We start from the raw sequence: 12,418 nt of genomic DNA, 5'->3' as shown, positions 1-12,418 counted from the left end.
TCCCTCTTTCTCAGAATGAGGCAGGAGACCTCTCCTCTCACGCGCTCCTGCTTGTCCTTCCTCCCGGTATCCCACTTCCCCACTTACCTCAGGGCTTTGGTCTCCTTCCCCCGGTGAACCTAGTTTAAAGCCCTCCTCACTAAGTTAGCCAGCCTGCTTGTGAAGATGCTCTTCCCTCTCTTCGTTCGGTGGAGCCCGTCTCTGCCTAGCACTCCTCCTTCTTGGAACACCATCCCATGGTCAAAGACTCCAAAGCCTTCTCTCCGACACCACCTGCGTAGCCATTCGTTGACTTCCACGATTCAACGGTCTCTACCCGGGCCTTTTCCTTCCACGGGGAGGATGGACAAGAAGACCACTTGCACCATCCTTCTTCCCAGATGCAAGGAGACTCGGTGCCAAGCATGACATGTTTGTGTTGGTGCCGATGATAGGGGAGTCAGGGACAACTAAGAGACGAAGAGGCCCTTGCGGCTGAGAAACTGCTGCGAGGTCTGTTTGATTGGCCCCTGAGGCGGTATCATTGTCGGTGCTGGGAGCTGCTGTGTATAAGCTGGCACTGAAGGCTGTGCCGCTGTGCGCACCGAGCATGCCTTTGAAGGAGCCACCGTTTGTCCCGGTGCCACGCTGTTGCGTGCGGATCGCAGCTTTGGTATTGGCTGTGCCGAGGCATGAGGCTTAGATTTCTCCTTAGTGCCTCTGTCAGAGCCGACTCATTTAGAGTCTCTGGCTCTAGCGGTACCGGGTGGTCCTGCTGTGTCTATAACCGGTGCCTACAGTGCAGTCGATGCCGGTGCTGAGTGCCCACTCATGGAACGTCATTTCTTGGCTGATTCCTGCGTTGGGGACACAGGTGCCTGCCTTTTTGATGTTTTTTGGCAGGTTGCTCAGATGCATGGTTGAGGAGGAACCCCTGTCAGAAGCCGTGGTCAGAGAAGTTTCACCAGGAGGGCTCCGGGCTCAGATGCAGGTTTGAGAGACTTCTCCTTAAGGAGGAGCTTTAACTGCAAATCTCCAGCTCTTCTTGTCCTAGCAGTGAGCTTGAGGCAGTGCGGGCACTTCTGAGTTGTGTGCGTTTCGCAGAGGCAGCGAACACACTGATCGTGGCCGCCTGAGACAGGTGTAGCAAGCTTGCAGTTGAGACAGCGTTTAAAGCCCAGGAAACCAGGCGTTCCTGTCAGTGGGGGCTTTCGCTCTCAGAGAGGCTGTGTATTCGAAGGTTCAACTGAAACTTCTCCCCAGCCAGTAGTTCAAAAGGCAAGGAAAAGGAAAAAGGGTTTTGTTTTGTTTTAAACTAGGTGACAGGGATAAAAGAAAAAGGGAAACAATGTAAATAGCTGTTAATGAGAAAACTAAGAAACTAACTGTTAAACTAACTAACTACTAAGTAGCGAGGCGCTGCTGATTGCTCCGACTCTGTAGCGGAGGGCGTAGAGAAGGAACTAAGTTGGGGGGCTGGTCACACAGCATCAGTTAACTGCCTGAAGCAGCATGAGATGGGGACCATGCATGTGCGACCCAACCGGGCACTGTTACCAGAAGTCTCTGAGTACAAGCACAGGGGCGCACAAACACTTAAAATGGAGCACCCCGAGGGACAGCACTCAAAGAAGAACAATTGGAATCAAATCCTCAAAAACCGCAAACACCTGCCAATGCATGTCCTGACTTGCAGCATGAGCTCTCCCTGGAACATTACCCTGCTCATATGCATGGAATTTCACAGTGTACTGTCATTTACAATAAAAAGAAAACTGATCAAAGGTTCCAAGTAATTCTTCAGTTATACTGTATGTTAATACCCATAGGTAAATTCAAGGGCTGAATTTTTTAACTGAGGCATTGTTTTTATTATCCTGCACGAACAATAATACAAACAACGTTACAGATCAAGCTGGTGGCCAAATCTCTTTCACACTGCAGGTACCTTGCTGGGGAAAAGATGAAGGAAACCTCTGGAAATATGAACATACATTGGGGTGGTGCACTTAAAGTCCCACCCGGGTTCCAGAAATAGATCCACATGGGAAATTCCATTAGAACAGGAAGAATCCTTCAAATTGCTGGAGTCTTTGTCACTATTTGCCCTGGCAGATCCACCTACCCCTATCTGCTGTACCCCCTAATCTCTTTTTGCAGAATCACTGGTACACACCCTACAGTCATTAATACAGCAGGTGCAGTTAGACAGATCTGGCAGTGTACGAATAAAAATCCTGGAGAAGCTAAAACTCACCAACAGGATATGATGATAATAATGATGCTTTGTAGTTATACCATATAGTGTTTTATACCTTCAGTGTGATTTCTAACCCTGGATAATTCAAAGGGCACTGTCAACTCCAAAAGCACATTTCTGTCTGAACATTTTTTCTTACTGTTGTTACAAGTAACATCTAAGGTTAAAGGAAACAAATCTCTGTTTTTTTTCAGCTTGCTCGCTCTGTGCTTTGACAGCACTTTATGCACGGACAATTTCACCATTTCTCCTGTACAGTCTGTTTCCTCTGTGTGTGGGTCTTTCACAGGTTTGGGAGAGCAATTCCTTCAACTCCCTTTGTAAATTGACAGGGGAAGTATGACCTAGTGGATGTTCAGACTTACAAGGCAGAAAATCCTCAGGTCAAACCGTGGGTGAACCATCAACCTGTTGTATGGTTTTAAACAAATCTCTTAATTCCTCGGTGCCTCAGTTTGCCCACCAATACAATGGGAATTAATTACAATTACATGCTCCGGGGGAGGGTTTGTGAGGATAATTCATTTATGTTTGAGCAGCGTTTTGGAGATGTGAAGATGAATATGCAACACGGTATCACTACAAGATGGAATAGAATTCACAGCTTAGGTTAACAAATAACATTCAGTCCCAGAAAACAGGGAAATATGCAATATCCAGTTGTGCTGATGGAGTGAGGGACCTACACCGGATGCAAATTATAGGGGGCACCTGAGGATTTCTGCCAAGAGTCATTACCTTGTTAATGTCACAATGCAAGGAAACCTAATTACCTCTCCCAGTAATAATCAATGCAAAATGTTAAAGAGAATGGATTTTGAGTGACATTTAGGAGTGAAGCAGATCCCTTAGAAGGATGTAAACTGTATTACTTCTCCCGTAAGGTTGCAAGAGCCCTTTAAATTCCCTTCAGCAGCAGCCATCCCTATTTCACAGGAAAGATATATGTGCCTCCTTCTTCTCATGGCTTATCTCTTTTAAGCTAATTGGCTTGTAACTCACTAAGTCAGAATCCCCAGATGAGTAATGTGTGGCCTCTTATGTGAGCCTGATGGAGCACGTACTTAAAGCCGACCATCACATGTTTATGCAGAACCATTCTGAAGCCAAGATTTATGTCATATCATGGAAGAAACAGCCAATTAGTCACTAGCATCTAGTTCTTCAACAACACAAAGTGAAAATTTCCATAATTTATGTGCTTTGTTTTTAAACAACATCAAATAAGCTCCAAATGACAGCAGACATTGCTTGCTGGACACGTGGGAGGATGGATTAAATGATTCACTGGAAAGGTGATTAAATGATTTAGTGTAATATCACATACCTGGATCTAGATTATATTGTTCTAGGAGCCTGAAGACCAGTTTGCTTAACATTTTGTGGTTGAGTTTGTTAGGTCGTAAACCTTGATACTGCCTGTAAACAAAACAAACAAAGCAAGGAAGAAACATCAATGCAAGCAGATAAGATACTTCTCCCTTTTAATAGCAGGGATGTTGTCTGATGCTTGGTGGTGGTAACAACTTCTTTTCCCTCCTCATCTATTACAGTTGAGCCTAAACCATTCTTTCCTCCAACTGGGTCTAAATTAGCTGTTACCACTCAAGAAAGACATCATGGATAGTTCCCTGAAAACATCCACTCAATGTGCAGCAGCAATCAAAAAAGCAAACAGAATGTTAGGAACCATTAGGAAAGGGATAGATAACAAGACAGAAAATATACTGCCATTATATAAGTCCATGGTACGCCCACACCTTGAATACTATGAGCAGTTATGGTCACTCCATCTCAAAAAAGTTGCATTAGGAAGGGAAAAAATGCAGGGAAGGGCAACAAAAATTACTAGGGATATGGAACAACTTCTGTATGAGAGATTAAAAGGACTGGGACTCTTACATTTGGAAACGAAATAACTAAGTAGGGATATGATAGAGGTCTATAAGATCATGACTGGTATGGAGAAAGTGAATAAGGAAGGGTTATTTACTCCTTCACATAATACAAGAACTCAATGAAATTAATAGGCAGCAGGTTTAAAACAAACAAAAGGAAGTACTTCTTTACACAACGCACAGTCACCCTGTGGAACTCATTGCCAGAGGATGTTGTGAAGACCAAAACTATAATTAAGTTCTAACAAGAAATAGATACGTTCATGGAGGATAGGTCCATCAGTGGCTTTTAGCGAAGATGGTCATGGATTCAACCCCATGCTCTTGGCATCCTAAGCCTCTGACTGCCAGATGCTGGGAGTGGATGACAGGAGATGGATCACTCAATAATTGCCCTGTTCTGTTCATTCTCTCTAAAGCACCTGGTATCAGCCACCATCAGAAGACAGGATACTGGCCTAGATGGACCACTGTTCTGACCCAGTCTGGTTATTCTTATGTTCTGGAAAGTCCTAGCCAATAAAGCCTCCATATGGTCCAATTAAACCTTCAAAACACTGCTTCTGAGACAGCAGCAAAGTGGAGAGCTTACTTTAAGGTAAGTGCTGCTCTTTCCATCAGTTAGCTGATACTTGTGTCTTCGTCAGCCTCCGATTCTCCATTCAAGGGCTTTAAGAGTTCACATCAGGACCTGACTTTCAGCAACCTAGTACGTAATACCCACTCTGCTTTTATTAGCATTGTATCTGCTGCGTGTATGCTGTTATTTTGATTGCACTGCTGGTGCTTACTTGGCATAAGCCACTTTAGTGGGAGGTGGTTTATAAATTAAAAAACAACCCTGATTATTTCACTGGAAAAGGAATGATGAGTATATACATTTCTTGTTTTTTGCCACTGTATCACGGGAATACTAGACACATATGCAAAGGCTTTTTTCTTTGACTAGGGCTATCTGCAGATGGCTCCCTCACAACTGCACCATTTCCTGGCTTAGCACTGCTATCTGAAGCTGACGGAAAGGAAATTTTCAGTTAAAAATTCAACTGAAATCAGGGTTACCAACTGACGATCCTCATTCTCATCCCCACATCTCTCTGCCAGATATGCACAATGGATATTGCGACTCTCAGCCTTCCACAGCAAAGCCCCAGAGTCAGATGGCTGTTGAGGTCTCCTGGATAAGATCTACTTCAATGTTTTCGTTTTTAGCTTCCCCGCACAAAGTGCTCAGCCCCTGACACTTCCAATGATATCAATGGGAGTGATAGGTGCTCAGTGTCTCACAGAATAAGGCCTTCGGAAAGACCAAATTTCACAGTTACCAGATTTTTTCCCTTCTCTGATGGGAAGTGACTTACCCTGTGGCTTTTAACATGTTATTAGTGAATGTAAAAAGAGCACTGGAAAACATATTGTCCTTAGCTGATAACTATTTAGCACCTGCTCATAATGTTATATAATATTGTATGCTGTTTGGATATAAGGAGGACAAAACGCTGGAAAATAGAATAATCTTATACCTTGAGATATCTGTAGTATTAAAATTAGGTTCACACCACATATCCAGGGTCTGCAAGAGTTTGCACTGGAGATCAGGATATTCTGCCACATAAGCCTCCACTAGGTTAGTTTTCTCTTGAAGTAGCAATGGAGTGCACATCTAGGAAGAAAAATAGTTTTACACTTGTAAAGCACTACAGAGACATTGTGCTTTATACCTAGTGCAGACTGCTGCCCATCGCATTGGCTCAGCAGCACTGGTCACAGCACTGGAGAGGCGGAGCCAAGTCTCCAGCCACTCCCAGCCTACAGGCACAGGAGCAGTCCCATTTTGCTGCTGCTCAGAATGTGGATAGTGAGCCTTATACCCCTGCATGCGTGCTCGGGATGGGCCACACTCTGTCTCAAAGTCTTCTATACCTAGGTCTGTAAGTGCTTGAGAAAAGTTTTCTGAATTGCTTCAACGTTAGAAAAATATTTCTACATTGAAATATGCTTAAAGGAAGTTTTCTACACAGAATTTTCAACACAAATATTACCAATAACATTACAAACCTTTGGCATTAGAATTTATTTAACCAAGGCCACCTCTTATCACCACATGGGTAGAAAATACCTCTTATCTTCTACACCCATTATTCTGAATGGGGGGAGCAGGGGAGGAGATGAGATTATTTTTGCATTTAATAAACCTCATTACAGAAACAATAATTTGCAAAACAGAATCAACACAGCTGAAGTTTTATCCCAGTTAGAAAAATATTCTATTAAGATGGAATGTAGTATAAAAAAATCTTTCAGTCACTTCACAGACTGAAATGTTATTTTTAGCAGCTCCCTAGCGACTTCTTGCAAATTAGATATTAGTGTATAGTACTGGTATATAACTTCCACTTTTGTGCAAGACTGTGCGTCTTGTTTAGCAAAGGATACATATGATGATAGAGGAGACTACAGGGGAAACAGACTTACCTTCTCCACATCTAGTTCCAGCTGTAAGTTTAGCTTTATACTCAGAATGGCTGCCTAGAAAACACAAAAGGTAGAAAATATTTCTGGTTGTAGAGGAGAATGTGTATTTGGGAGAGCTTATAAACAGATGTGTTTCTAAATTGAAGTATAGATGGTTTATACACATTTTCCACAGAATGATTCTTTTTATTGTTATATTCTGAATGTGCTAATTACATGCATTTGGCTGCACAGATTTCATTTACAAATCCACAAAAACATCATCAGTGGCACTAAATGTTTTAAACAGTATTAAACCTCAGAAGAAAAATTCTGAGATCAAGTACTCTGTTAAAAAATTTAGTGCAAAAAACCAGAGTCTCTAGTCAAGTGTTTGGAAAGACTCTACTGACAGATAATTTTCTCCAGAATACACATTTAAAAAATGGAACAAAAAAGGATATTTATGAGTTAACTTGAACACAAATCTTGCTGCTTTTAAATTTTCTATGCGGTTATATTTTGTGAAAACATCTCATTCATAAATTTGAATACAACTAAAATAAGATTTTTAGTTTCAATCACTTAAATGTAGCTCCACATATACTAGATGCGATGAATCACAAATAAAAGGATGATAATAATTATATTGTGCCCTTTTATGCTGTGTTCTGAACATTGATGAACTAAGTCTCGTAATCCCCATGTGAAGTTCCTCAGAATCAGTATCCTAATTTTGCAGATGGGAAAGTGAGCCACAGAGTGGCAAAATGATTTGAGGAAGGTCACACAAGCAGTCAGTGGCATAACCAGGAATAGAACCAAGATCTTCTGCATTCAAATCCTATGTTTTAACCCCAAAAACTTGCTTCCATACTGGCTTCAGTTTCCCTCCTCTACTAGGTGCAACTCCCACCCTAGTATAATAAGGTGATACAAAACAAAGGATAACTGTTACTCGTGAATTCAAAATCAATACACCCATACCATTCTGCAAGGGGGTTGCTAAAACATGTTCTTTGAGCCCTGATTCAGCAAGGCACATAAACAGTCCTTAAGCCCATCCCTATTTAGCAAATCACTTAACCATGCACTTAAGTCTCAGGCCTTGTCTACACTACCAGGTTTTGTCGCCAAAACTGCCGTTTGTCGACCCAAACAGTGAGTGCATACACACTGCAAGGCAACTTTTGTTGGGGAAAATGCCTGGTTTGGGTGACAAAATTCATCCACCCTCACGAGAGATTTAACTCTTTTTCCTCTACATTTTTGTTGACAAAGTGCAAGTGTAGACACCACGCTTCATTTCATCGCTTTAATTGGCCTAAAAGGAGGTATCCCACAATGCCCATCCTGACCCATCCCATCTGGTCAGTAGTTTAAACTCCACTGCCCTGCAGACAGGTAAACAACCATCCACCCCTCCCCCTTAGAAGCCCCGGGAATTTTTGAAATTCTATTTCCTGTTTGCTCGGGGTGGAGAGGTCTCATCGTATTTTCCCAGGTGACCATGGTGGTTTATCGCAGCAAATGCTGTCCCGCTTGGACCACTGCAGATCGGTTGGATCTGCTCAGTATATGGGGAGAGGTGGCTGTGCAGTCCCAGCTGCGCTTGTGTCAGGGTTCCTTCCCCACTCTGAACTCTAGGGTACAGATGTGGGGACCCACATGAAAGCTCCCTAAGCTTATTTCTACCAACTTAGGTTGAAACCTGGTACGCTGCCACCACCAAGCGATTTAACAAAGAATCAGAGAAAAGACCACTTGGAGACGTCTTCCCCCAAAATATCCCCCCAAGCCTTACACACCCCCTTTCCTGGGGAGGCCTGAGAATAATATCCTAACCAATTGGTTACAAAATGATTAAAGACCCAAATCCCTGGGTCTTGGAACAATGGAAAAATCAGTCAGGTTCTTAAAAGAAGGATTTTATTTAAAAAAAAAAAAAAGAAAGGTAAAAGAATCACCTCTGTAAAATCAAGATGGAAAACACTTTACAGGATAATCAGATTCAAAACACAGAGGATCCCCCTCTGAGCAAAAACCTTAAAGTTACAGAAAACAGAAATAAACCTCCCTCAACACAGGGAAAATTCACATAAAACAAAAGATAAACTAATCTGCCTTGCCTGCTTACCTATACTGGTTGCAATACTGGAGACTTGGATTAGGATGTTTTGGAGAAGATGTATTTCTGTCTGGCCTCTCTCAGTCCCAAGAGAGAACAACCACGTAAACAAAGAGCACAAACAAAAGCCTCCTCTCTCGCCAAGATTTGAAAGTATCTTTTGTCCCCATTGGTTCCTTTGGTCAGGTGCCAACCAGGTTATTTGAGCTTCTTAACCCCTTAAAGGTAAAGAGGAATTTTAGGCTACCCTTATGGTTATGACAGCTTGAGACGTAGGAATTGGGATACCTATGGGCAGATGTCCCAAGGCTTGTGCAAAAAGGGCTAAGATCGGGACATGTTAGAGTGCAGAGTGAAGATAAAGGAGCTGAGGCAGGCGTACCATAAGGCAAGGGAGGTAAACCGTCGCTCAGGTACTTCACTCTAAGACCTGCTGGTTCTTTAGGGAGCTGGATGTTATCCTCAGTCGTGACCCCACCTCCATCACCAAGAGCCCCGTGAATACTTTGGAGGGCACAGAGGCAGCAGAAAGAGGACCTAACCCGGAGGATGAAGTTATTAATGAAGAGGTGGAGTTAGATGAGAATGTGCAGCTCCCAGTGGAGTCACCCGGCGGGGCGGTCAGGCAGCCAGGAACCATTCTCCACTCCAGAGGTGTCTAGCCAGTCTCAGCAGTTGCTCTCTGGTGAGCAAGAAGCAGGAGATGAGATTTCTGGTAAGTGGCTGTGGTTTGTGTAGTATGGAGGTGGGTTCAGGGTACAGAAATGTGGGAGGCTGGCTGTGTTTCTGTGAGCTGGACGTTTCCCTGTATAGCTAATCAGTATGGCAAAACAGAGTGTTGATGCACGCCAAGATCTCACAGGAATCCTCCAGGGAGATCTCCAGGAAAGTTTCCTGGAGGTACTCGGTAATTCTCTGATGAAGTTTCCATGGCAGAGTAGCTTTGTTCCTTCCCCCATTGTAGGAAACTTTCCCACACAACTGGTCAATCACCTGTGCAGGGACCAAAGCAGCACATAGGTGAGCAGCATAGGAAGCAGGGCAGAAGCCACAAGCATGGAGTAGATGTAGCCTCGTTTCCCTGCTTACCCTTAGCAGTGAGATGTCTGCTAGAATGACCCCCGCCTGTGGAAAAGTGTGGAAGAATTTTAGAATTTGTTCCCTAGAATGCTGCATCACAACCCTTGCAAACAGTGTGTGCTCTTTTCCCCATGTGAAGTAGCCCCCTCCCCGCCCCTGCCAACACTCCCCATGCTTTGGCTGTTCGTGGAGATGTGTGCCTGGCTAGGGTCAGTGAGAAAGTGACGGCAACTTTGCAAAAGGTGTATTTAACAGAAACGTTTCAATGCTGTGCGTGAATTTAACAATCCCACTTCTGTGCATTATCCCCTGTGCTTCACCAGATGTGGCCTTCAGGAACACCCCACGCACCCCAGCCAAGCGTCTCCACCAGATAAGAAAGCGCCCAAGACGCAGCAAAGACGACATGTTCTGGGAGGTCCTGAAGTGCTGCAATGCAGAAAAAAGAGAATGAAAGGAGTGCTGGGAAGCCAAACGGCCAGACAGAAAAGAGAATTATGTGTTTACTTTAATCATCTGCTCAGTAGCATCCTTAATGGAGAAACAAACACAGATGCTGAAGTCCTTAATAATGCTGTAGACTGAGCAGATCAGTTGTTGACCTCATCTGCAGCACATTCAGAACTCTTTTCCATGCCTCCCCCCAAACTCCGCCCATTCCTTTCCACCTTCCTGGGCTTCTCAGTTTCCCCTTCACTCCACCCCTGCAGACAACTTTCACAATGATAGCTGGACCTACACACAACTGCGAGATTCTGCCCTTCCCTGGCTCCTCTTTTCCCGCCAAACATCTGTGTGTTTGTGTGTGCTGTTTCTTGCGCAATAAAAGCAAACTTTTATAATGGTAAATCATCTTTATTTTTTTTCTACAAGATGAGATTGCAGGCACTGCCAATACATGTACAGGCATTGTAATCACTTTCTTACAGGAATTCAAGACCCCCAAAGTCACCATTGCTTCCTAGGGAAACTACATGGGATGTAACATTGAAGCAGCTCAGACAGAGATATATGTTACTGGTGGTCATTGTCAAAGTGCTGCCTCAAAGCCTCCCTAATTCAAATAGCTCCCCTCTGGGCTCCTCTGACAGCCCTGGTATCTGGCTGCTTAAAATCAGCTGCCAAGCCGTCTGCCTCAGAACTCGACCCCTGAACAAACCTTTCACCCTTAGCTTCACAGAGATAATGCAACATACAGCTATGACCATAGGAATATTATCCTCAGTGAGGTCCAACCTGCCATAAAGGCATCGCCAGCGTGCCTTTAATCTGCCAAAGGCACATTCCACTGTCATCCAGCACCTACTAAGCCTGTTCTTGAACTGCTCCTTATTGCTGTCCAGGTGTCCTGTGTTAGGTTTCATGAGCTATGGGAGACGCAGGGTCCCCCAAGATCATTATGGGCGGTTCAACACTCCCCACTGTAGTCTTCTGGTTAGGAAAGAAAGTCCCACTTGCAGCTTTCTCTACAGGCTGGTGTTCCTGAAGATGAGTGCATCATGCACCTTCCCAGACCACCCCATCTTGATGTCAGTGAAATGCCCACGGTGACCTACAAGCACCTGCAACACCACAGAGAAGTACCCCTTCCTATTGATGTATTCCATCACAAGGTGCTCTGGTGCCAAAATTGGAAAATGTGTGCCATCTATTGCCCCTCCACAGTTTGGGAAAGCCATCCACTAATTTCTGCAAAGCCATCCACTAATTCATGCATATTTCCTAGAGTCACGGTCCTTCGTAGCAGGTTTAAAAGAGAACTGGATACATTCATGGAGGTTAAGTCCATTAATGGCTATTAGCCAGGATTGGTAAGGAATGGTGTCCCTGGCCTCTGCTAGTCAGAGGGTGGTGATGGATGACAGGAGAGAGATCACTTGATCATTACCTGTTAGATTCCCTCCCTCTGGAGCACCTGGCATTGGCCACTGTCGGCAGACAGGATATTGGGCTGGATGGACCGTTGGTCTGACCCAGTATGGCCATTCTTATGTTCACCATTCAGTGCTTGTTTCCCGAGCCCAAAAGCAACGTTCTACCCTGCACACCTGCTCTGTGAATGCCAAAAGCAATCTAAGTTGCTTCTATCCATATCACGCAGAATGTTGGGCGCCTGGAAGTCTTCTTCAGTTAGGAAATTCACGATTAACTGCACTGCCATCTGCACTGTCTTCAGAAGAGTTAATAGAGCATAGGAAAGCTGTGCGGGATCCATCCCTTCTCACAAAGATGACAGGGTGCACAGCAAAGAAGGGCAGTTGAAAAATGACGCGAAAGAAAGCCCATACTCCATAGGACAGAAAACAATGCATCACGGGACATTTAGCACTGTCCGACAGAAGGACTGCAGGATAGGTACCCACAGTGCATTGCTCACACTGTCAGTGATGATGCCCCCACTATGGATGTGATATGCTGACAGAGGGAGCAAGTGTGAACACAAAATTACGATTTTTATTAGGTTGACTTTTGGGTGCCAACGTCACTTTTGTCAACACAAATTGGTAGGGTAGACATGGCCTCAGTGAGTTAAATCTCAATCTTAAGCACATACTTAAGTGATTTGTTGAAATGCTTTTCTTGGTTTTATGACTACCAGTGTTAGAAACAAACAAACAG

The 12,418-nt window shown here is 44.1% G+C and overlaps 1 protein-coding gene across 15 annotated transcripts in view; it reads right to left on the bottom strand.

Annotated features, from left to right (window-relative positions):
* The window catches only part of EXD3 (exonuclease 3'-5' domain containing 3), a 564,575-nt gene that overhangs the window by 388,801 nt on the left and 163,356 nt on the right, over positions 1–12,418 (bottom strand). For 14 of the 15 annotated variants that reach the window (XM_075120432.1, XM_075120430.1, XM_048822833.2 and 11 more), the window contains 3 exons: positions 6,613–6,666; positions 5,661–5,800; positions 3,567–3,658 (listed from right to left, as the gene is read on the bottom strand). In XM_075120432.1, the coding sequence (XP_074976533.1) occupies positions 3,567–3,658; positions 5,661–5,800; positions 6,613–6,666 (286 nt within the window). Of the gene's footprint in view, positions 1–3,566; positions 3,659–5,660; positions 5,801–6,612; positions 6,667–8,728; positions 9,000–12,418 lie in introns of those variants that run through there. The other variant, XM_075120442.1, reaches the window with a different exon arrangement.

The sequence above is a fragment of the Caretta caretta genome, chromosome 16 (genome assembly GCF_965140235.1).
Source record: "Caretta caretta isolate rCarCar2 chromosome 16, rCarCar1.hap1, whole genome shotgun sequence".
In the NCBI taxonomy this organism is placed as follows: domain Eukaryota; kingdom Metazoa; phylum Chordata; order Testudines; family Cheloniidae; genus Caretta; species Caretta caretta.
The sequence above is the reverse complement of the archived record's forward strand: the minus strand, read 5'-3'. Positions and strand labels throughout refer to the sequence as shown.